The sequence below is a fragment of the Talpa occidentalis genome, unplaced genomic scaffold (genome assembly GCF_014898055.3).
Source record: "Talpa occidentalis isolate TD23 unplaced genomic scaffold, MPIMG_talOcc4v2.1 talOcc4.10, whole genome shotgun sequence".
NCBI classification, from domain to species: domain Eukaryota; kingdom Metazoa; phylum Chordata; class Mammalia; order Eulipotyphla; family Talpidae; genus Talpa; species Talpa occidentalis.
In genome coordinates this window covers 104938263-104963612 of record NW_023600993.1, presented here as the reverse complement: position 1 = coordinate 104963612, position 25350 = coordinate 104938263, and the positions used below count along the sequence as shown (strand labels likewise).

General features: G+C 55.0%; 1 protein-coding gene across 1 annotated transcript in view; it reads right to left on the bottom strand.

Annotated features, from left to right (window-relative positions):
• The window catches only part of LOC119236959 (guanine nucleotide-binding protein G(s) subunit alpha isoforms XLas-like), a 49805-nt gene extending 24671 nt beyond the window's left edge, over window positions 1-25134 (bottom strand). Inside the window, 2 exon segments of the mRNA XM_037500893.2 lie at window positions 22801-22981; window positions 22984-25134. Of these exon segments, the coding sequence (XP_037356790.1) occupies window positions 22801-22981; window positions 22984-25119 (2317 nt within the window). The 5' untranslated portion in view covers window positions 25120-25134.
• Between the last annotated feature and the right edge of the window lie 216 nt (window positions 25135-25350).

The following is a 25350-nucleotide window of genomic DNA, read 5'->3' as shown; positions in this document are numbered from 1 at the left end:
GAGTCTAATCTCTAACATACTAATTACACCTATTTTTATCCCAGGGCTGCAGTGACCTAACACCAAGAAATAAAAACTCCAGCAACCTAGCCTTTCGCAGAGGCTGGAGCCCCGGGAAGGAGGGCCCGGGAGCAAAGGTCTCCCTGAGTCCCAGGAGCAACCAGGTGAGAAATCAGCAGTCACCTGTGAAGGTGGCAGACCTTCAAGGGAACTCGCCAGTGTAAGAGCGCCGTGGGGCTGGTGCGATGTCAGCAGGCCGGTGGGGGGGCACCCTGAACGTTACAGGCTGCCCTGGTCTGCAGAGGGCAGGGTGCTAGGCTGTGTTGTATCCAGCCTTGGTGGACACCAGAGCAACTTTCCTTGGTCCACACCGCCCCCCGCAACCCCAAAGACCCCAGAACCCTATCTTCTAGCAAGAGGGTGCAACGTGGCTGCTGGGTAGAGAGCTGGCTCTGATGGCGCCAGACCCCCCACTTTTTGGAGACTAGATGCTTCCCACTCACATGGGTGAAGGTGTCAGCTAACTCAAAGCTGCTTTGAAAAGCAGAGCAGTGGGGAACCTCTCGAAGAAAGTTGACAGGAAACTTAGCGGGGTGCCAAGGACATGTGCCTGTCAGAGCACATACTCAGAGCACATAGAGCCTCCAGGAGCCCTAACTGACCCCAAAGTCTGATCATGATGTCATCAGCCCACACTACAGGTGGCCCAGAGCAGGCAGACCTAAAGGTGTTGTCAGCCTCAAAAGCAAGTCGCACATGCCACTTTCTAGTCACCAAATCGGTACTTATTCGCAATCCATGCCTTCAGTGAGCTGCCTCGAGTTAGATGAGGGCAGAATGGGAAGAACACACTGCACCTAAGCCTGTGCTTCCCGGACACAACGTCTCCATCCGGGACATAAAATACCTGGATATTCACTTCTCTCCTACATTCTTCAATCCGTTAAAGAAATGCATTTGCCTCAACCTGGCATAATACCCTGTCGGCTCGATCTGTGTAGATTTACTGAGGGTGCACAGGCAGAGAGGAAGAGCTGAGGAAAAGGAGGGGAAGAAGCACTGAGAAGACAGCTAAGGAGAGCACTACGGCAAAATTCAGTTTCTAAAATGGATGCCAAAGGTAGAAGCAATTTTGAGAGAAAGAACATACACGCGATTTCTAAAAATGCGTAAGGCAAGACGGCAAATGTGCAAGTGGAGGGAAAAAGCTCCTCGCAGCAGGCAGACCCCGGACAAAGAAAATCACACTAATTTCTGGTCCTCGAGTCCCCACGTACCCTGACAATTCTGTGAAATCACCCAGCGGACACTCTTCTCCTTTCAGAAACGCGACATCGATTTGTCCAGTGAAGCCCTGTGACTAGAATTCTGAGGTCTGCTTAATGGGACTACTAGTAAATCTAAGTCATCCATTCTTGATCCCCCAATCCTCAGTACGTGGTACACTGCTGAAAACACATTTTCAAAGTCCTGTGACTGTAACTAAAATAAAGGATGGAGGCCAAGGGTTCTGGGGGTTTGAACACATCAGCCGCTCTGCCCTGCCTGCACCCCGAAGAGAATGCAAGTGGGGCCGGCTAGAAACAGGATCTGGGGGTGACGTCGTGCTTTGCTCTTGGATGTTTGCAAAGAGAAGAAACGAGACCCCAAATCAGGAGGGGGTGTGTCAAGGAGTCCCCCGCCCCTGCCGATTTACCCCCTGGCAAGGTCAGGGGCAAGTCCTAGCCTGAGCAAGGAGAGCAGACGGATGCTCTAACCCCGGCGCGGAGGCTGTGGCAGGCAGCTTTTTCAAGAAACTGAATTGTGGACATTTTTTCTTTTGTGTAGAAGCAACACTTATTTCTCCCTGGCTGGAGCGAGCTGGCGGCCGCCTCAGACACAATGAAGGCAGGTGCTCGCCTGCCTCTCACTCCTAAGATGGCCGCCCGCACCAGCCAGCCCGACTCCAGATCCCTCTCCCCTGCCTGCGGGGACCAGCTGCGCTGCTCCTCCTCCCCACGCCGCTGCAGGGAGGGCCAGAGCCCCGCGCCCCGGCCGCCTGCCCTCCCGGCTTCTGGGCTGTGCCCTCCGATTCCTAAAAGTCAGTTCCCTGCGGGCCGTGCCGGGGTCGGCAGAGGCGGCCGGCCAGCGGCTCCTCAGATATTCAGGCGGCCGGCGGCTGTCCTGCCTTTTCAGGACTGAACTTTCGACCACATTGATTGGCTGCTTCAGTGTCAAGAAGACAAAAACTCAAGTCCAAAAGGTCACCAGAATGGGAAATTTGTGGGCGACAAACAGCCCTGTGAACGCCTGGGAAGCTTCGTGTTTTCCTAGCAATGAAAACCCGAGTTTTCAGGTTCTGCTAAATGACTCAAAATTTGCCAGGCAAGGCCGCGCAGAAAGAATGGATTTTTAAAGGTTATATTGTTCTTGTTTACTTGGCTTTGTCACTGCCAGGAGGCGCTGGGGCCTCTGGTTAGCACTCTATAAAATGTGAACAGCCTAAGTCAGGAAGCCTCTGATCTCCCCCAGAGCAACGCCTGCCTGAGGACCCGCAGCGGGTCTCGGCCGGATCAGCCCTCGTTACTCAGAACGAAATCCCCTCCTTGCCCAAGGTACCTGTTTATTTCTAAGAGGGGGGGACAGCCTCATCCGCTTTCCTCGTTCTGACATTAAGAAGGCACAGGCTCCTCGCATGAGCTGGCTCGGATCCCTCATAAGCCTCTACCTCTTATTTGTCTGTTTTTCCCTAAAACCACTCAGAAAGAAGGTCTCTCCACCCCTCAGGGTCGTCATCAGGCTCTCCCCGACACTGAACTGCCGGCTCCTCACGCTATCTTTCAAGTGGCCAAGGACAAAGCGGGTTTCCACAGGTTTTTCGAGCATTTTCCGTGGGAATCAGCCCGATCACGGTGCCTCCACCTCGGTGGCAGGCAGAACCGCGGCAGCTACAGAAGGAATTTGCATCTCGGCTCGGCTGGCTGGAGGCTGCAGTTATTCTGGGGGAGAGAGAGCCTCTCCCTGCAGTAGCGGCTGGCGGTGCCAAGACCACTGACCCTCCCGGAAGATTCTGCGGAGGTTGCATTCTGCTTGTGAATCCTCTAGCTAAATGCCAGGAATAAAATGGTTGTTCTCAGTGTCCACAGTTCACCTGCCACAAAGTCGGCTGTCGTGCAGCCGCCCGCCCGTTACTGATCACCCAGATCAGGAGCCTCCGGCAGCGCGTGACAGCTAAGTGAGGGGGAAAGGACTCCCCCATAATAATCACGGATTGTTTGGGGGAAGGTGCCACAGGGGGGGCCTCTGAGGGGGGTAGTGCCCATGGGTGTCGGATCCCGGACCGAGGTGCTCGCAGACACCGCCAGAACAGATAGCGTGTGACTCGGTCACGCACAGCAGCTCCACGGCAGGTGCCGTCACCCTCCGCCTGGGCCTCTGCGCCCAGGCCCTCCACACTGGCTGCACTGGCTGTCACGAGAGCCCCGCGGGCAGTGGGGGAGGCAGGGAAGCAGGCACGGGCATGGTCTGCGCACCTTCCTCCACGCCCTCCCTCCCTGAGGACCCACAGCTAACCTGGATGCTCTTTGCTGCTCTTTCCTCCCTTCCTGTCCCCAGGAGATGTCTCTCCTCAGCTGAGAGTCTAGGACTCGTGTTTATTTCTCTTCCAACGCTGCAGTTGGAACCCCAGGGCCATCTTTTGGGGGTGCGGCTACCCGTGGGGGTGCCTCCTGTGGATTCAAGGCCTGAGGCTGCAACAGGCTGGGGGGAACAGGCCCCTCCCCTGATTCTCGGGCCCAGGCCTGCCTGGCGCTCCCTCCAGCTCAGAGGCCCTCAAATGACCGCTCGCCCCGTGCCCCTGACCTGAGAGAAAACACCCTTTCAGCGACCGGGCGTGAGCTCCCAAAGCTCCGCGGTTCGCCAGGCGTGGGGGCAGAACACGGGCTCCGCGGCTGCCCAAAGGGAAGGGGCGAGCCAACACCGGCCCTGTGGCCTTTCCTAGTCGCCCTTCCCCTGGGCTGAGGGGCCAGGGGAGCCGGGACCGCTGGGTAGGACCCAGGCCGTGAGGTGGGGGCCATGGCGCCCTGGGCACATGCTCTGCCGGGGGCTGGCGGCGCACATCTGTCAGAGGCCCCTCCCTCCCCTGCCGCAGGCCTCCTCTGTGAAAACCAAAAAACATCTTGTTCTTTCATCATAATTAAGGTGCTGTCAGGGAAATGGCATGGCTGCGGCTAGAACGGCCTCTCATCCCTCTTCTCTCATTTGCTAAAGTGGTCCTTTCTCTGCCTGAAATCAGGCCTTTGCTGATGGAAATTTCAGCTGAAAGCAGAGCGTTCTAAGCCGACTCTGAACGGGGGAGGGGGGAGTGTCACCCCCACCCAGGTCTCAGGGCCACAGCAGGGTCCTGGAGGCCAGGCCCCGCAGGGTCACCGCGGAGGCAGCGCGGGCCGGGTTCTCCCCAAGCAGCGTCCGGGGGCAGGAGGGAGCTGTTTAGCAGGAGGCGAACAGTCTGTGGGGCTGGGAGATGAAACCCACGGCCTCACGTTCAGCGTCGCTACGGGCTTAAGGCTTCACCGGCCTCTGTGTGTGTGTGTGTGTGTGTGTGTGTGTGTGTGTGTGTGTGTGTGTGTGTGTGTGTGTGTGTGTGTGTACTGGAAACTACAACTCACACGCATAATTAAATGCCCTCCTCCCTGGCCCAGCCTTGGCCACAGGAGCTCCTGCCTGTCACAGGCACCGCGGGGCTTGGGGGTGGGGGGGGCTCAAGCGGCCTCACCCCTGTTTGGTGTAAATGTCCCTCTGACCCTGTTGGCGCTGCCCAGGCTTTCCGAAAGGAACATGTCAGGTGGGGGCCCTATTCACGTGTATGAAAAACACGTTTGAAAAAGAAATGTAGAAAAGAAGGACAAGGAAGGAGAGGGGAAAAAAAGGCGCCCACAGGCCTGGCGGCTGTGAGCTCCACGGCGGAAGCCACGACATACGTTCAAACACCTATCATGCGAGGAATTCACAATATTCATCCCAGCCGTCAACCACTTAACATTTTAAGGAAATTCACATGTCAGGAGCTTTCAAAATTAGCCTAATTTCCTTTTCCTAAAGATCAGACATGTCGGAAAGCCCCATTCAGTTCCTCGGGGGCAGGCTTAGGGCTTCCATGCAGCTAAGCTAATGCCTGGCTAGCCAGAAGGGCAGTCAGGCCTCCCTGGGCTGAATCATTAGTTGTTAATGAGCCTCCCAGTAACCCAAAGCCAAGGTGTGAAATCAACCCCGTGTCTCTAAGCTCCAGTCTTCCGAGGCCGTGAGGCTGTGGGGCTGTGGACCAACACTGCCAGCAACAAGGCTGTTTACACTGCTGGATTTTTTGCTGGCCTGACCTCTGCCTTCCAGCTCCCCAATCCCCCTGACTTTTGGGGGGCTTTTGTTTTTAAGAAAGCAAAGCAAGTGGAGAGCACCCAGGCCTTTTGTCTACTGTGAGTCCCTTGTGTGGTGGATCCCCAAGAAAAACATGGGGCTTGTTGGCCACTGGAGGAGGAAACACTCAGGTACCCTAACTCTGTGGCTCTGCTGGGTCCCCCCTCCCACCACTGCTGAGCAGAACCCACTACTGGTACCTGGGGAGCTGAGCCTGAGAGAACAGGGTGCTGGCTGGGACCATATCTCCCTTTAGAATGCTAATGTTATGGACAGACTCTACTATTAAAAAGGTGACTCTCTCAGCTGTGGGGCCTCACAGAGCTCTTTATTAAAATGTAAATGTCCCTTAAGGGCAGCCTCTAAGCCTTTGCCAGCTAACAGGATTAACTGAACAGAACACAGCCACCTGCAGGGAGGTGAGGGGCCTGGGGCCAAATCCCCACTTCTCAGACTTGCCAGAGGCTCATCCCTGAACCACCCAGAATGCAAAATTCAGGCACCTTCATTTCAGATTTCTTTGAAAGGGGGATCTGAAGCCAAGGCCTGAGTTCCAGCTGTGAGCCCTTCACCTTACTCAAGTTTTCTGAGCCTGGAGTCCTCATCTCCTGGAAATAATTTCTCTTAAGATGGAAAAAGCTTTCAAGATACACTTATAGAATGGTCTAGATGCAACAGAGGTGGTGTGTGTGTATGGGGGGTTGGGAGGGGAGGTAATTACACTTAACTAATTGACTTACAGAGGCAGCAACTTGTAATAAAGGATGTTTTCAAAGTAAATCGGGCAACTGATTTTTTCTAAGCTGGCAAATAGATTTCAATTTAAGACCTGACAGAGGATTTTCACTCACAATAATTTTTCATTCTAAGTGTAGAGTATTTTAATGTCACAAACAAGAAGCCAAAAACTACATGATGCTATAGCTGTGCTTTTTTCTCATTAAGGAACAAAACCAATCTCTTATCTGGGAGAACCCTCAGTTCACTCATCTACACAAAATCACCTCCCTTTTATCTTATATGAAAAAGTCTTTATTTGTATGCACACGCATTTAAAAAATATACAAAGGTCATGTGTCATGTACTGAGAATTACAGACCTATATAAGACACTGTTCCAAGGGTAACAAATAGATTAAAAAGTATTTGCGAAAGGAAAATTGGAAATAGAACTCTGGGATGCAAAGTGTGCTTTTCTTTCTACAATGACTGCGAATTAATTATACTATTTGAATATCCACAGTCTCTGTGTATTATGTTAAGGAAAAAGAGGCTCAAAGCTCAGGATTTAAAATGGAGGACAGAAACTAAGATGGAGGGCCGCTCAGGACCTAAGATGGAGGACTAGAGAGAAGATGGAGGGCAGCTCGGTATCTAAGATGGAGTAGCAGAACTAAGATGGAGGGCAGCTCAGGACTCAAGATGGAGGTCTAGAGCTAAGATGGAGGGCAGCTCAGGACCCAAGATGGAGGTTAGAGCTAAGATGGAGGGCAGCTCAGGACCCAAGATGGAGGTTAGAGCTAAGATGGAGGGCAGCTCAGGACCTAAGATGGATGACAGCTCAGGATTAAAATGGAGGACTGAAGTTAAAATGGAGGGAAGCCTAGAAGCTAAGATGGAAGACTGAAGCTAAGCTGAAAGTAGTTTGCGATGTATCCTGATCTCTAGTTACAAACTACAAACACTTTCTCACCCTGCCCTCAGCACACAAACCTGAGACACACAGAGGATTCAGAGGTTAGATGGGAGAATTTGAGCCTCTCCTAGAAGAGACTTTTCAGTCCTGGAAGATTCTGGAAGACATACTTTGCCTCTACACGGAGCAGAAAAGAGAGAGCTGTTCTCTCCACCACCCCAGGCCACTGGAGTCCCTTCTAAAAGCCAACGACCCCCTTCGGGCTACACTTCCTGGAGACAGATGGAAATTGATGTGTTACCACCACGGGGCCACTCGGGGCCTACAAAAGACTCTATCACTGCTTTCAGGTATAGATTTTCAGCCTCACAGATAGCTGAATGATTGTGTCTGTCGACTCTCTAGACATGGTTGTTTGTTTTGACCCAAGCAGTTCCTTCTGGGTTTTCTGCAGCTTAATTATCAGAACTCACAATAATTTTATGTAAGCATTGATTTGACTGGTCAGCTAGGTTGGAGCCCTCACTTGTTGACTTTCTGGGTTTGTTTCGATTGTAAGACCCTCCAAGGGAGTAGCGATGTCTTATACCTCACAGCTCCTCGCAGGGCACACAGGCATTCGGTACATGAATACTGAATGAATGAATTAGTAAATGAAAATGCCCAAGTGAAGGCAGACTCACCGACCCCGCAAGCATGTCATCCTTCTGCGAGCCTCGGCAGACACAGCGGCCACTGTGGGCTAAAGAGACGCTAGTAGAAAGGCAAGAGACAATTGTCTCTACAATTTAACCAAAAAGTTAACACTCATCAGAGAGGGAAAATGGGTGCCTATACACCAAGAACTGGGCAGTATTCCATGCTCTTTGCCAAGTTGGACACGACCTATGTATGAGGTAAACCTCACATGTGCCAGGTCGAAAGTTGGAAAAATTAATTTGTGACAACTGTTTTCATTTGGAACCATGGCTTGCCTTAATCAGGCGTGTCATTTTATGCTGAATTCCCATTAAACACTTCCCGACAACCTGTCTTTTTTGAACAGCCATGCCCTGCCCCCCAATTCCTAAATGCCACAGCAGGCCCTTTTTATGAACATATTTGTGGTGAGTCCCTTTTCTTGGCCATTAGAACAGCAATTGTTTTTCCCTCCACTGGCCCCCAATCCGCCATTTTTCAAAGTCTCAAAGCAATAGAAATTTAGCTCAAATCAACGAGTAACCCGTTTCCACCTCTTGGGGCTTTGGGAGCATGTGGACATTTCCTGGTGGGGAGAAGCTAAACCCGAGAAACAGCTGAGGAGGGGTCCACTGAGCCGCCGCTTCGGCCTCTGTGGACTGTGTGTTTTTTTTTTTTTTTTTTTAATAAAAAGGCCAAAACTTGGGAGAATGGGTCCCCCTGCAACAGAAGAGGGGACGGATGTTGTGCTCACTTGCGCTCATGGAGGAAGCAGAGGACACAGAGGCAGCTGATGGAATATTTTCCCCACCACCGCTAGGAAGCTGCAGGCTGGCTCTAGTGTTCTTTTGTACGGCCGGAGAGATTTGCATCTGGGTGTGATGTTCCCTCTCAGCCCCTCCAGCACTGAGCAATCAATCTTGTCCAGTGTCCCCTGCAGTGTCCCCTGCCCCCCTCGCCCTTCCTCACTGAATAGAATTGTCTCCCCTCTCTAATGAACATACCCAGGAGAATAAAAGTTGTTTTTCAAAAGTGGGGGAAGGAAGAAAGGAAGGGAGGAAGGAAGGAAAAAAAAAAAACAACCACAAAACAAAACAATGCCTACACTGCGGCTGGCCGGAGCCGAATTCTCGAATTCTCGAGGACACCGACCTGCCAGCACCGAGGGATTTCCTCGGCCTCTGAGATGGGCTTGTCACGGGGAGCGTGTGTGCTTCTAACTTTGGATTGGCTGCTTTGTTCTCAGTAATTATTGAATCAAAGGACTCATGAAGATTTGATTTTTTTTTTCAGGACAGAAAGGGCTACCGTGGGCCAGTTTCTTAAAACAAAACACCCCGTGGGGTGGGGCATGCGAGAACCCTTGGGAAATCAAGTTGGGCCAGAAGGGGGCTGATTACCAATAAAAAAAAAAAAAAAAAAAAAAAAAAAAACAGGGTCTCCCAGGTGGCGCAAGGGGTCGAGATGCAAACTATGAAGCTGTCCGCAGTCTCTGCAGCACGAGTTCGATCCCCGGTCAGGGAGCTACCCACAGGGCGCGGCAGACCTCTCCTGTCTCCCCGCTGCTCCCCGCAGCAGTGGATTTCAGTAGATCTGCCTGTTCTGCTCCCCGCTCTGTCTCTGGTGACTCCTCTCACCCCCCACCTCCACCTCTGGCCTGTACCCCAGCTCTTTTATGCATGAATAAATAAATCTTAAAAAAAAAAAAAACCAATTTCGGGTCAGGAGAGAAACATACAGGGGAGCAAAGAGGAGCAGGGCCGCGGGCCGCTCCCAAGACGGCGGTGGCAGGCGAGGTGTCTGTCCCTGGCAGCGTCCGCCTCCTGCCCTGCCAGTCCTCCGCCCGGCCCGGCCGCTCCCGTAACCTGAACCGCGCCTCCGGGACTGCAAGTTCCTAGAGGGCAGGAGCCCGGCCGGGCTGAGCGCTACCTTCAGCAAAGAAGATTTTTCTCCCTTCTTGTTTATCTTTTTCCCTTTTGTCTCTTCCCTCCTCCTCTCCCCTGTGCCTCTCCTCTCTCCCCTTCCCCTGTAAACGCTGTTTATCCCATCTCTGTATTTCTCTCTCCACCTTCTTTTCTCTCTTTCTACAATAAAGAACTGGGGGGGGGGGTGGTTTTTCACGTCTGAGCTTCCGAGGATGTTCAGAGAAGAAACAGCAGAGAAAGGAATCCAGGGCTGGGCGCCCCACCCCAGCAAGGGGACCCAACAAGTAAGAGGTGTGGATGTGGGAGTCGGGGGGAGGCCGAACGGAGTCAGCTGGCACACACAGGTGCGCCCACAAAGCCGTAGGCACAGCCCGCGTGTACCTTTGTGGAAATACCCTTCCACCTGGGATGAAAAAGGAGGTGGCGCCGGGAGACAGGGAATGACAGCCAAGGGAGAGGCGGGGCTCCCCTGCAAAGCTACAAGGTCATCTCGACAACAAGGGAAGGATGGGGTGCAGGCCCCAGTCCTGGGGACCTGGCGACCGGGCCTCCTGCAGGAGTCAGTGTGGTGCCCCTGAGGAAAAGGTCTGTGTGTGCCAAGGGCGGGAGAGACTGGCAGAGCCCTCCAAACAAACAGACCACAGCCCCCCAAAGCACAAAATGGCAGGGGGCCCCAGGACAGATGAAGCCCAAGCTAAGACATCCCTGAAACGTGGGGCTTTTGCCAGAGTGGGCTCCCACATTTCAGCCAGACTCCTGCAAGCAGACGCTGTCATTCCGAGCTCTCTGCTGACCTCTGGTGGGGCGGGAGCTCCACGGGCCCCCAGCCGGGGCTCCACCTGGACTCCCACCTGCCCTGGTCCCCAGCTTCCAAAACCCCCTCCCTGGGTGCTGGGTGCTGTATAAAAATTGGGAAATGTGGGGCAGGAAAAAGGCAAGAAAAGCTTTAAAGAAGCCTGTAAGAGATGAGAGAGACGCTGAATTAAGTGGTTAACTTAAAAAATTCTAATCGAGTGGGGGAACTTTTCCCTCGTTGATATGGTTTACTCATGCCCCCCGGCTCTAAGAATAAAAGGGTGAGGGGAGACAAGGTGCCTGAGGAGGGGTGTGAACTCGGTTCCCCCCAGGCCTCTGAGCCGAGGCTCCTGGCTCCACAGCTGCAGCAGGAGGGCAGGGAGGCCGCAAGCGACAGCAGGGGTGGAACCAAGGAACTTGGTGCTGAGACCACGAGACCCTGTCCCCTCCACTGGAAAGGAGGTCTCGGGAGAGCAGGCCGGCCCCGCGCCCAGAGTCAGGGTGGGACAGGGGGGATCCCACCCTCAGCAGGGCAGCCCTCACTACCCAGCATCCCCTCCGCCTGCTGTGAGCTCACAGCACTGAGGAGCAGGAAGGGGTTGAGGTGAGAAGAAAATGAAAACCAGCCTGAAACTTCAGAGACCCCAAATAACTCAGTGATGCTCCAGTGGCCGAGGCAGCCATCAGCGTCCTCTCTGCAAAAGAGGGCCCCAGTTGGGGCCCTCTCTGCAAAAGGCACAGCGCATCCGCTCCCACCTCTACTCTTCTCAAATGCCAACTCCTCCAGGAAGCCTCCATGGGTTTTCCTGGTGGAAAAGGGACCTCTGCCCACCCATGGCCTCCTTCTCGACCTTGACTAGGGTAGGAAAGAAGACACCCCTCACCCCTGATTCCAGTGGGGAACCACCATGGGGACCCAGAAACGACTCACCAAAGGACAAGAGCAAGCCCTCCAATTCCCCTACAACCTGACACTTTGCAAGGGATACTTTAAAGAGGGTGGGGTGCAGGAGGGGGCAGGCATACCTATTCTAGTGGAACTTTTTACAAGAGAATTAAAGTTTGAAAGTGAGAAGGGGAGCCTCCTCATCTTTCAGATGCGGGAAATGGGACCTAAAAAGGAAAGCGATTTTGGGGTCCCAGGGCTGGTCCCCAGCAGAACAGGACTGGGGAGCGCGAGGTCTCCCGGACAGAGGTGTTTTCTGAGTGCAGTCACTCGGGAGCAGGGGCAGTCTTTGTCTTCAGAAGTCAATTGTTCAACAGAAAAACCTTCAGCGACCCCCGGGGCCCTGGGGCGGGGGCTGGCCCTGGAGGAGGGCGGAGGGACGCGGGAGTTTTGCGGCTGCTTCCAACAGTAAAAGCCGAGCGCCACCTGCCAGCCAGCGCAGGGCAGCTGCTTGATTTTATTGTCTCCACTTCCCAGCCCGAGAGACTAGTTAAGAGTCTTCCTTCTTTGCCCAAGGAAGGGGTATTTCCTGCTTAAAAATTGCCCCAAATAAGAATCTCATTGTTTTTAATCTCAGAGGGAGAAGAAAGGGAAGGGGAAGCTTTCTGCTGCCCTGTGCGGAGCTGCTCAGGGGCGGGCAAGTCTCCCACCTTCTGGCAGCCCCTGGGGCATCCCCTGGCCCCCCTCTTCTCCCTGGCAGGATGAAAGATGGGCCCCATTGTGAGCCCACCTGCAGCCAGAAGCCAGACCCTCCCCTCGGGGGAATCAAGTTCTGGGCAAGGAAAGAGAAAGCAAAGGGAGGTGTCTGCCCTCGAGCGACACTGACCTCCGTCTCCACCTTGGGCCCTCCCTCAGGCTCCCTGAAGCCCAGCCCGTGGCAGACGCCCCTGGCCTTTTCTTGGACAAGCCACCGCCTTTAGTCCCTCCCTGAGCCTGGCAGGACCCCAGGCAGAGGCATCATGGGGTGGACCCTGGTCACCATGTTTAAGAATCAAACCTCGGGGCCTCCCCGGTGGCGCAGCGGTTGAGCGCTGGGTTGCGAAGCTGCCTGCAACCTCTGCAGCCGGTTCAATCCCCGGCTGCTCCCCGGCCACCGGAGGAGGGTCCCACATGGCGCGCAGACCTCTCCTGCCGCCCGCTGCTCCCCTCAGCAGTGTACTTCGGTCCTTCTGCCTGCTCTGCTCCCCGCTCTGGCTCTGGTGAATTCTCTCACCCTCCCGCGCTTCTGACTGTACCCAGTGCATGTATAAACCAAACAAACAAACAAATAATAAATAAATAAATAAGACATGCCTCTAGAAAATTAAAAAAAAAAAAAAAAAAAAAAAAAAAGAATCAAACCTCGACCTTTTTGGGGTGTCACTTGGCAAATGCATGGAATCCCTGCATCCAGCACTAGGATCAACCAAGGTCGCAGGAATGAGGACCCCCAGCCCCGAAGCAGTGCTCTCTTTGCATTCCTCAGCCCTCCAGGAAGTCAGGGCTCCTCTACCCCCCATCAGACCCGACGCCCCCATCAGGCCGCTTTCCGAGGGTGTGCCAGAGCCACGGGGCCCCCAGGAAAACGTCCAGACTCCCACTTGGAGAGGGAACCTGCCTTCAAGTGTCCATCTTAAAACCAGCCCTGGCCGCTTGTCCGCAGAGAAAAGTGATCTAATGCGCTTCCCTTTCAGCAGTTAAAAAGGAAGAAATGAAATCACAAATGTTTCACTATCAACAGCCACTTGTTCTGGAAACCCAACCCCACAGAACTTCCCCCAGTGCCTGCCGTTTGTTTTGGGGTCCTGCCCTCAGCCTGAGTACGTCCTGGGAAGGCAGGCACACTTGGGCCCAGGCAAAGTGTCACAGGCCACACTCGCCAAGCACGTGTGGGTGACCTCGAGGACTGGGGGAGAGGGAGCTTGGGGAGCAGAACACGCTGTTGTCCGCTTTACATGTTCAAACTGTAATCGATCGACTACCGATGAGCGCCCTCCTCTGCCCCTGAACGGATGGGTGCCATCCATTTAAAACCCTGTGTCCATGGCTGGTGGGGGGTGGGGGGTGTTTTGTTTTGTTGTTTTTTCCTTCTACACTTTGCCATTAATTACAAGATCACAAATTCCACATTTTCTAAGGAAAAAAAAATTATATCGTTTTTAAAAATGACATTTGATGATTTGGTACATCTGAAAGTACCACCCAAAGGTCAGATGGGGCAAAATTAGAAATGTTTGGGTGGCAGGCTTGTTCTATAATGGCGCCTTGGGAGAGAGGCTGGTGCCAGCCGGGGGCGGGGCTGCGGGGAGCCCCGTTTAAAATAAAATCACCATTTAGTCCTGCCCTGCTAAGACTTTGGATATGGGGCTCTGCCTAAGGGCAAGTCCCCACCAGGAAGCCCCTGGCTGTTCTGCTGGTGCCAGCCTCTTGCCCGAGGCCCACCTTTCTCAGCATGTCACTCAGAGGCTCTCCTCCCACTGGCCCCACCCTGGCGGCCCTGGAACGTCCTGCCTGGAAATAGGAGTTGCTGATGCTTATGGGGGCTCCCTCCGCACACAGGGCCCAGGACGAAGGGGCCCCAGCTAGCAGGCCCCCTGCCTGGCCTCCATGTGCACGCTAGCCACCAGAACCCCATTAATGTTTCATGGGACAAATGCAAAGTGGGGCTGCCATCCCGGAGCTATATATCACCAGCGCCATCTGAGAGCTAGTCCTTATTATCTGGGTCTCCTTCTCTACAAAGCAGAGTGAATTAATTTAGTGCACACCAGACAGGGGAGAATTCCCAGCCTGCTGCAGACAAAGGCCCCAAAAGGACCCCTAAGTGGTAGATGTGACCCCTTAAGGGTTAAGTCCCTCCAAGCCCTGATTTATCCAGGTCTACTGATTAGCCACGGGACGGACTGGGTTAATCAGAGACTAAGACAAATTCATTATTTACTTCCCTGGGATAATTCCCTTCCCTATTCTCTCTAGGATCATCTGGGTCACCTTCTTTTCAGAGATTTCTGGAAATTATTTCTGCCCAAGAGTGCCGGATCACCAGCGTTGGCTTAGCGGCTCTGAGTGGTTCTCGGCAAGACAGTCGACAACTTTGGGTCTGAAAAGAACTCTTTTCTAGGTGTTTGAGGAATGACATGTCTGCTGTCCCCCCGCCTGACATTGGCTGTGTAAGGGCAGAGTTTCTACCTGGGGACGGTCTGGCCCCTCAGGGGACACTTGGCCGTAACCAGAGACAGTTCCTGTGGTCACACTGTGCATGTGTGGTGAGAGCCATTTTGTGTGTGTGTGTGTGTATGTGGTGTCTGTGTGCTTGTGTATGTGAAATGTTTATGTGTGCTTGTGTGTGCATTTGCATGTAGGTGACCACACATATATTTTTGTTTTTATGTGTGGAATATTTGTATGTGTCTGCATATTTGTGTGATGTATCTGTATGTATGGTGTTGTTCTATACATTTCTGTGTGTCTGTATATTTGTGTGTGGGGTATAATCGTGTGTGATATTATCTGTATGTTTGTGTACTTGTGTGTGGTGTAACTGTGTGCATATGTGTTGGGGGATGTACTTGTGTGTAGGTGGGGTATTTATGTGTATTTGTGCTTGTGTGTGTTTGAAGGCACATATTTGTGTGTTTATATGTGAAATATTTGTACGTGCTTGCATAGTTGTGGGTGATGTAGCTGTATGTGTGGTGTGTTGTGTGTTTGTGTGCATATTTGCATGTATTTGTATATGTGTATGTATCTGTGTTTGGGTGGTGTGTGATATATTTGTATGTTTGTGTATTTGTGTGTGGTATAATTGTATGTGTGCATATTCGTGTGTGTGTGTATGTGGTGTGTCTATATATATTTGTGTGCTTGTGACACTATGCACATATTTGTGTGTTTAAACATACATTAAATATTTGACATATGCTCACATATTTGTGTGTGGTGTATTTGCACATGTACGGTGTGTTTGTTTCTGTGCATGCATGTGTACGTGTTTGTGTATTTGTGTGCAGGTGGTGTATTTGTATTTACATGTTTGTGTGTGGGGTGTATTTGTATGTGTTTGTGTATTTGTGTGGGGATGTATTTGTATGTGCTTGTGTTTGTATTTGTCATGTGGTGTGTGTATTTGCATATTTGTACATCTGGTGCATTTGCATGTGTTGGCATGTTTGTGTGCGTGTACGTGCGTGTGCACACCACCGGCATCTAGCAGGCAGAGGTCGTCTTACAGTGCACAGAACAGCCCCATAAGATGCCAGTAAAACTGGGTGGGGGACCTCTTCATTAGACAGAGACCCCGATGTTCCTAAGGTGGCTGACGGAGAAGGCACCTCCTCAATGTGAAAGGACCGCCTTGCCTCCAGCCTGGGGCCTACGGAGCCTGGTTCTGTCTTGGGGGGCTGGGGGGGTGGTTTGGAGGGGACTCCCTTGTTCTCCCTCCAGCTTATCTACCAGCCAGGACACTGCACCTGCTTTTGCCTTATAGCGTCTCCCCATCTAGTGGCCACCTGAAAAATCAGCTCACCTGCACCAGCTCTGGGTCCTTCTATAGTCAGGCATTAAAACACCGGTACCTGGGTGGGGGACAGGGGGTGGACGGGCCCCTGAGTGATGCAGATGAGCTCTTAACAAGATAGTGAAGCCCCTTGCAGCCCCACAGACAGCAGCTGGGAGGATTAAGATGGACACACACTGTCCCCCACGAGCCCAGAGGCCAGCCTCAGGGGCCAATGGCAGGTGAGGCTGGACTGCTCATTGAAGGCCCCGCCGGCTCCCTGCCCAAACCAGTGGACATGTAGGAGGTACCATTTAATGCCACAGGTAAAAAATGGTTACCATTTTGAAGGGCCTGTCCACGTGGGAGTGCTCCTACTTCCTGATGGTTTCCCTGAGTGGCCCAATCAGCCACTTTGACAATGGAAGGCAGCAGGTGCCAGGCCTACGGCCCCAAAAGGGGCACTGATTGGGCGCCTGCTCCCCTCCCCTGGGGTGCCCATGGTCTGGCTTCCCCTTGGCAGCGGCCTCGGCCTTTCACCCCAAAAGGCCCAGGCTACAAACTTACCTGAAAGCAGCTTCCCTGTAAAAAATTGTCAAGGTCATTGGCACATGAGCAATCAGTTCAAGAGGCAAAGCAGTTCCAGTGGGATGGAGGAGAGAGGTGCGGGGTCGGTGGGGGGGGGGGGGGGGGGGCAGGCTGGAGACCGCCGTGCCCAGGCCCTGGTTTCCCGCTTGCTGGGGCTGCCACCGGCACCCCAGAAAGCGGGTACAAGGCAGGTTCCTTCCATTGTCAACTCATTAGGGGACATGGCTAGTGCTCGCTCCGCTCTGCACACATGTGGGTGCCAGCACTGGGGACAACAGCCGCCTCACCATAATCCCGGCCGCGGGTAACAGTCGATCCCCTACACCTCTCTCCTCGCCCCAGACTGAATCATTTAGAAACATTCAGTGAGAGCTAAGGCTCAAGCTCTGCTGGCAGGGCCCCGTCAAGGCCTGTGAAGTCCCCTGGGGCGAGCGCATCGCTGCACAAGCCACAAGGGGTGTTCCCTGTGTGTGAGCACGAGGGAGGCGCAGCCTCCACCTCACCGCTGTCACGCAGCAGCCCCCCGCCGCGTGGGGAGCCCCACCGCCTGACTGGAGTGGGGGGCGTCTCCGCTCTGCGGCCTAGTCTCAACAGTCCATTCCTGAGCCGCCCCCAGCAAGCCCAGCACTCAGTTGTGTCCCTACCTGGCTGCGGTGCTCTCTGTCTTCAGCTCCGCCGGCCACGTCGCCTTCTGGCTGTCGGAGGGAAAACTAAAGACAATCTTGTTTTTTTTGTTGGCATGTGTGATGGCCCAGGACAACGCGCACGCAGGCCCCACAGCGTGGCTGGTTTAGAGAGAAGCACTCAGAGGAAGAGCGGGAGGTGGGGCGGGGCAGGAGGAGAGGGGACCCTCTCGGGATGACTCTAAGTCCTCTCCCGGCTGCGTCGCCCCCTCGGGTGTTTGGCACGGTGTCCTTTGTCTACCGCTTGGGATGGGCCTCGCTTTGTAAAATGTCTACCAAGAGTGTCTGGAGCTCAGGGCTGGAAAGACGGATGGGACTTTGAGAACTTAGCAGCAAGCAGACTCAGGGGAAACACAAAGACAAAACAGCCAGGAGAAGCGTCCTTGCAGCAGGGAAAGGTCAGAAGAAAAGTAAATTTCTAAATCAAAGGCGCCCACTGAGCAGGCACCTGTGTGTGCCAAGCCCTAGGTTAAGTTTCTCTCAATGACAAGAAGTAATTTCACTTCCAGGATCTGTCCCTTCTTTTTTACAGGAATTAAGGAAAACCACAGCTCCTCCCTTCTCCTGTCTTCTGGCAATGCCCCTCCCTGCCTCGCAGCCCTGGGCTCCTGGGCCCACTCCAAGGCCACTTTGGGTCCCACTGTCTTCCTCAGCTTCACGAAGGCCCCAAGGGGTCTGCTAAAGTGAGTGCCCGCAGGCCTGAGTCTCTTACTCTGGGGGGCTCGGCCCAGAGGGGCTAGCCAGACTGACGGGAGCTTCTGGCTCTCCCCTGACTGTTTCAAAGGGTGGTGAAGACCCTGGCCTGCAGGTGGCCCAGACTCTCTCTGAGAAATTCAGTTGTACAATGGTAGGTGGCATGTCACCTTCCTTTAGGAACCCCAGGAGATACCAGGTAACTTTGGGGAGATCCCCACCTTGGCCAAGGCTACAGAAACCAAGAACCATAGAGAACGGTTTTCATCGGCCATTGTGCGTCTCCTGCAAATGACTGACGTCAGGCGTTCCAAGAACCACAATGGCAGGCCGGGGGTGAGGACTAAGTTTTCTTTGGAGGTGAAAATGATTCTAAAAAGAAGAGGCAGGGCGGGAGTGGGGAGCTTCAAATCTACTGAGCAGGTCACTGGCTTTAAAAAGGAAAGGAGGTTTTTCGTTTTTTAACTTAATATTCACCTTTCCATGAAAAGTCAAAGGTGATTTTTAAGATAATTCACTGATTCACTCAAGTACGAACTCGCCCAGATGAAAAGTGAGGAATACTTTTTTAAAATAATCCCTCTGTTAAGACTCTCAAGCAAGTGTTATTTGAATTGGATCATTAGATCCAGGCTTCTCACCAGTCGAGGACACTGGGACATTAGGAATGTGGGGAGCCGTGAATAAAAGCAACTGCATTTTGAGATTGTTATTACATTTAGTGAAAACCTAAGTTAAAGAGGAAAGTTCTAAGCCCTGCTAAAGAAAATGACCTGGGGGGATTTTTAAGACTTTAAAGGAAATCTACATTAAAAAAAAAAATTCTAATGAACAGAGCAAGACGTTTGGCAGATGAGTTAAAGCAAAGGTGCAAACTGAATATCATGCAGCAAGGGCAGGTAGCTCAGAAGCGGGGCAGCTCACACCCCCTGCACCCTCCATGGTCATTTCTAGCCCAGGGCTGGCAGGACTTGGCTATAATTCTGAGAGCAGAAGCTCGCTGGACACCTGTCATTTGACAAGGGAGTTTAAGACCACAGAGTACACTTAGTAAATCATGCTTTACATTTAAATAATGCTTTAGAGCTTCTTACCACAGGCTTTAGGAAGCATTGTCAATTGTCAACTGAATTGGAAACTTTTGATTCCTTCACTTACCTGCAATCTTTGAGCAAAAGTCCCTGACATTTAGTCTCTGAGCTTTTGGCTGATTTGCCTATGAAGTGGGGTCCCATCATGTTTTTATTGCCCAAGTCTGTTTCAAAGAACACATGTCACTAGACAAAAAGCTTTTAAAAATCCAAGAATGTGCTTTTTTTTTTAATGTGCCATTATTATGCATGATCATTACTATTACTGCTGACTAGTAACCCTGATGGCAGCCAGGCTCTCCTTCAAGTTAGGAGGGGACATGCAAACATAGAGGGTGGTCTCCTCCTTTTCTTGATACCAGTTTGCCATTTTAAGCACATATACATATGAGAGAGAGAGAGAGAGTATGTGTGTGTGTGTGTGTGTGTGTGCGTGTGTGTGTGTGTGTGCGCGGGGGGTGGAGGGCAAGTCATAAAAATTAACCTACCTGGATAGAAAAAAAAATTTGGAGAGAAATCTAAGAGAAATTGGATTTTAAAAGGAAGAACTTGGACTTTGGGATCATGGAATACAGACGTTAAGGGAAAGCATCAAAAGTTCCTCTGGATTCTAAAAATGTTGTGGCCTAATAAGCCAAGCCCTTCCCACTGCACCAAGTGCTTGGTGGAGACATTTTGAATACGGGAAAATGGCCGTATTGGAAAAAAAAATAAAAAAGGCACCCCTGCAAGACGGGGCTCACTGCATCACTGTTGCACCTGGTGGCATAAATAAATCATCATGCAATTAATTGAGATGCACTGTGTAAATAAAGTGTCGCAGTAGAGTGGCCACCATTACAGATAGTATTTGCATGCAGTTTCAGTAAATGCAGCACCTACAAAAAAATTCAAATCTAGCAGGTACCTCAGTTCTCCAAAAAAAAAAGGGGGGGGGGGTAAAAAAGGGAATCGTACCCAATTAGGTTTCCAAAAACGAGCCTAAATCACCAAAATCATTGGAAAGGGCAACTGAAAACATGAAATCGTCTATTATTGGGGGGTGTTGAATAGGAAAAAGCTTTCAACTCTTTAGATATGAATCTATCTTCTTTTTACAATCCCCTGTAATGTGGCTAAGCCATTTGGGCAATAAAAACGGACAGGGTCCACACACATACAGTTTTAAAGCAGGAGATGAGGTGCAAGTCACAAAGTAGGGGCCACATCAAAGGAAGGTCATTTGATCTGCATTTTCAGTGAGAGGCCTGCTTGGATGTCTTGCTTTAGAAGCAATAAGACTAGAATGTCAGTGAGAAGGCTCACCCCAGAAAGAGGGACGCTCTCATCCTACCTCCTCTCCCCTCCCTTGATCAGTAACTCAGACCCCCATGGGGTACCTCCCTTGTCAGTCTGGCAAAATGGAGCCAGCATGACAAACCGCACTGCACAGCAGTTTGCACACCTTCCGCCAGCCTAGCCTGGGGGTGCCAGCCTGCCTCCTTGTGGATGCTGCCCCTGGTGTGATTGAGCACCCACAGCCTGGAGCAGGGCCAGGCTAAGGCCAGGTGGCCCCAGCAGATTTCCTTCTATTAACATCAACCCCCCCCCTTCCCAATGGGAAGGGAAACTTCTAATATTCCTCACGCTTGGCCCCATAAGGTGACCTGAGGGGTCACCTTGGCATCATCTATGGTCAAACTGGACTATGCACCCGCCCCCCTCAACCTCCCCTTAAGTAGAGCACTCCAAACATGGAGTAAAGGTGACTTCAGTGGGACAAGCTTCATTTCACAAATGGGGAAACTGAGGCTCCAATAAGGAACGCTGCCCATGAGGGGTCAAGTGTGCTGTCACCAGCCTCTCCTGTCTGCTCCCAGTTGTCCCCTCTGCATCACAGAGCTCTGCTGTGCTTGCAAGGGTGAAATGGGGCTCTGATGGCAAGCCCAGCTGTCTGCAGGCAGCAGTGCGCTGTCACTAAGGCCGAGGCTGGAGAGCACTGGGACAGCTGCAATTTCAAGCTACCTCCCCTTTGCATGTTTTTGGGGGAAAGGGTGATGTCATTATTTGCCTGGGTGGGCATCAATAAAATGACCGTCACCCTTCAAAGTGTGATTGGTGAGAGACACATGACAATAGCACACAGTCACGTCCACAATAGCACAAGTCAGCACCAGCGCACAAGGCAAAAGAGCTCACCAGCAGATGTAGCACAGCCTTGGGGACTGTGATCTTAAAATCCCTCGAAAGGTCTTAGAGAATCAAATAAAGAAATTAAGATGGTGGGGTTTCACCTTGGAAATGTTCATCTAAGCCTCGCATCCAGCCCATCCCTGATTGTGGCTTTAATTAATCGTGGCTCAAGGACAAGGCCCTGGAGCTGAGCTGAGGAGCGCCTGGAGGGAGGGGAGGGGTGGGGGAGGGCGTGGGCAGGGCCAAGGAGGGTCTTGTTGGGGGGGTGGGAGGGAGGAGGTCCTGGAGAGCCCCCCTGGAAGAGCCCTGTTAACATGATTAACGCGAGACCTTGAAAACAATGTTTGGGGGGTATCCGAAGCCCCTTCGCGCAGGGTCTTACCTTTGAGCCTCTGCCCCCATCTAAAGCTGCTTGAAAAAATTCACATGCAGACGTTTACATTTCTCACAAGTCATAGCCACGGTTTGAGCACATTTTGTGCACACACTTCAAATACACTGGAAGCATTTTTTAAAAATTTTTATTTTAATGGCATTTCCAACACCAAGATGGCACCCCACTCCCGAGGCACACCCCGCCTTCTGAGTCCAGCCCCTCCTCCCCTGCGCCCTGTGAAAGGGCAAGTGTCCGGCTTACCTCGGGTCTTGCCCAGGAAAAACAGGGTTTCAGCTCCCGAGCTCAGCCACGCCCACCCCCTGCGGCCTGGCCTGGCCCGGCCCGGCCCGGCCCCGGGCCGCCCTCCGGGGTCTCGCCCCGCCGCCCCCCGCCCCCGCCCCCGCCCCCGCCAGGTGAGGGGAGTGTGTGCGGAGGACCCAGCTCGCAGCGCAGCCCCTGACGCCCCAGATACCTGCGTGTCTGGTTTTTCAAGCGTAAAGGCGGGAGGGTTTGGCGAGCGAATGAGAAGTGAGGAGACGCTTAGCGCAAAGGGAAAAAAGAGAGAAAGACACACAGAGACAAGGTTATGGAGGCCCGGAGGCGGCCCTCTCCCCGGGCCGGCGGCCCGCGCGGGTCCCCGCAGCTGCCCCCGCCGTCTCCTCCGCGTGTGCGCGCGGCCCGCCGCGGAGCTCCGCGCCCAGGTCCGCCCGCGTGTGCGGCCACGGAAAGTTTTTGCCCGCGCTATGGCGCAAAACGCGAGGCAGCCGGTCGCCCGGCACGAGTACACAGTCGGCGGGTACACTGGGGGTGCCAGGGACGGGAACTGGGGGACACTTGCGCATGTCATGCACCGGCCAACACAGAATATGGACACCGACACACCAACGACAAGCGGCCCGAGTCCAAGCAGCCGTGCCAGGCGAGGCGGGGGCGCGCCTCCCCCCACGACCCCAGCCCGCCGCGCCGACCAGCTCAGCCGAGGGAACCCCGGGGCCCCTCCCCGGCAGCTCCTGGCTCACCTGAAGCCCCTGCCTTTCTGGCCGAGACCCGCCCCACGACTCGGGGGCGTCTCACGGTGGCGGGCGCTGGCTTTTCGGGCCGGAAACGACCCTCAGTGTCGCAGGGCACCACTTTTCTCCCTGGAGGGCACATACTTCGACCACCCGAGCCCACCCCGGGCCCCCTCCCCGGCCCCGGGGCAAAGTTGGGGGCCCTGCTGGAACTTCCTAGCGAGCTCTTCCCGCCTTCCGGGACCCCCTCCTCCCGCCGCCGGGCCCCGGACCCTGCGGGCAGCCCGGCCACCCCTGCCGGCCCCGCGGCCCTGCCGCCCGCGGGCGGCGCCCCCCGCGTTACCTAGAAGCAGCAGGCGGTGCGTACACATGTAACCCATCTTCTCGCTCTGGAGCTGCTTGTCGATGAGCTTGCTGCGTTTCTTCTCGGCGCGCCTCTGAGCTCGCATCTCCATGGCCTCCTGGCGCATCTGGCGGCGCTTCTCCGCCAGGGGCACCTTCTTGGCCTTGGGGCTGGCCGCGGCTCGGGGCTGGGGCTCTCGGATCGGGCCTCGGCGCGGCCGAAGCAGCCCCCGAAGGCTTGCAAGAGGAAGTTGCGGAGCAAGTTGCGCCGGGGCTTGCGGCGCCGGCGGCCCCTGCGGGACAGCAGCCAGCGGTGGCAGCCGGAGGTGCCATCGTCGGACTCGGCGCCGCTGCTGTCGCTGCCGACCGAGCCCTCCTCGTCGTCGCGGCGGCCGCGGCCGCGCTCGGCCCTGTCCCGCCAGGCGTGCGCGCGAGCAGGCTGCGGAGTAGGCGGGTCGGCAACCTGGATCTCGGGGCTGGGGGGCCGCAGGAAGCGGCTCTTCGGCCGGGCTCCGGAGGCTGGGGCGGCCGGCGCTCTGGGGGCGGCCCCGGCGTCAGGCGCGGCTGGGGCTTTCGGGGCGGCCCCGGCGTCAGGCTCGGCTGGGGCGCCGGGGGCTGGCCCGGCGTCAGGCTCGGCTGGGGCTTTCGGGGGGTCCCCGGCGTCAGGCTCGGCTGGGGCTTTCGGGGCTGGCCCGGCGTCAGGCTCGGCTGGGGCTTTCGGGGCGGCCCCGGCGTCAGGCTCGGCTGGGGCTTTCGGGGCGGCCCCGGCGTCAGGCTCGGCTGGGGCTTTCGGGGGGTCCCCGGCGTCAGGCTCGGCTGGGGCTTTCGGGGTGGCCCCGGCGTCAGGCTCGGCTGGGGCGCCGGGGGCTGGCCCGGCGTCAGGCTCGGCTGGGGCTTTCGGGGCGGCCCCGGCGTCAGGCTCGGCTGGGGCTTTCGGGGCGGCCCCGGCGTCAGGCTCGGCTGGGGCTTTCGGGGCTGGCCCGGCGTCAGGCTCGGCTGGGGCGGCAGGGGCTGCCCCGGCGTCAGGCTCGGCTGGGGCGCCGGGGGCTGGCCCGGCCTCAGGCTCGGCTGGGGCGCCGGGGGCTGGCCCGGCGTCAGGCTCGGCTGGGGCTTTCGGGGCTGCCCCGGCGTCAGGCGCGGCCCCAGCGGCAGCGGCCCCGGCGGCAGCGGCTCCGTCCCCCGGAGAGGGGACTTGTCCTCCCTCCGCAGCCGCGGCGGCTGAGCCTCCTTCCATCTCGGCTGCTTCTCCCTCAACTGGGGGTCTCTCTCCCTCTGCTCGCTCTCTCTTAACTGGGGCTCGGGAGACCTCGATGGGCGGGTCGTCAAGCGCGATTGGGGGGCTGTCCATGTTGACGGGAGCGTCGTCGACCCCAATGGGGGCGCTGCCAATCTCGAGCGAGGGTCCGGAGATCTCCATCGGGGGGCTGTCGCCCGCGAAATGTGGAGGAGATCTGACAGCCTCTCGGGATGGGCTGCCGATGGCGCCTGGGACCCAGAGGGGGGGCTCGTTCGCGGCGGGAGCGAGGAGGACCGCACTCGAGACCGCGACTGCCGCGAACTGGCCACCACCGTCGATTTGTGGGATAGCTGGGGGGAGCCCGGGGGGTGGGCTATCATCCCCTCGGGCTGCTCCATCAAACTCAAATGGCATAGCCTCCTCAGGGGAAGGGCTGCCGCCTCCTCGGAAGCCTGCGTTGGCGGGTCTGAGGTCTCCCAGCTCCTCTGGAGCAGTGTTGAAGACCCCAGCACCTGGGCCGCCCGGTGCCAGGTCTGAGACCTGCAGCAGAGGCTGGCTGCAGCCTCCCTGGGCAGGCTGCTGCTCAAACTCGAAGGGCATAGCTTCTTCTGGTGGAGGGCTGTAGCTTCCCAGGCTGGGTATGGCATCACCGGGGGCTCCGGGCTCCATGAGCGCTGCGCCGAAGGCCTCAAGGCCTGCATGGGCCCCAGTGGCATCTCCAGGCTGCTCCGGGGTAGGCCAGAAGCCTCCCAAGCTGGGCTGCTCAACCTCGAAGGGCATGGCTTCCTCAGGAGGTGGGCTGTAGCCTCTACAGACTCTGGCATCCTCGAAGGCCTGCTCGCGGCCTTGGAAGTTGGGCCTGGAGACCTCTGAGGGTCCACAGGCCTCGCCTTCAGTCTCGATGGGGATGGGCTCGACGCCAGGCGGTTCGGTCTCCATCTCTTCGGCTGGGCTAGGCCCAGCACCGGGGGCAGCTGCCCCTGGGGCCTCCAATGGTGGTTGCTCGGGCTGCTCCCCGAGTTCAGGGGGGCTATTGCGTTGTCCTGACATATTATTGCCGTCGAGGCAGTAGCGCATGCCCATAACACGGTGGCGGACTTTTAAAATAAACTGGGGGCCCCGTAAGACGGAGCACCCAACCGAACTAGGGTCAAAAAAAAATTATTTAGAGAAAAAAAAACAAAACACCAAAGTCCCAGGTTCTCCAACCTCGGTTTCCAACCCTCCTGAGGGTTGCAGGGTTCAGGGCCTCAAACCCTAGACCGTGGCAGAAGCAGTTCTATTGTCGCTGGTGGAGTCTCGGCTCCCTCGTGG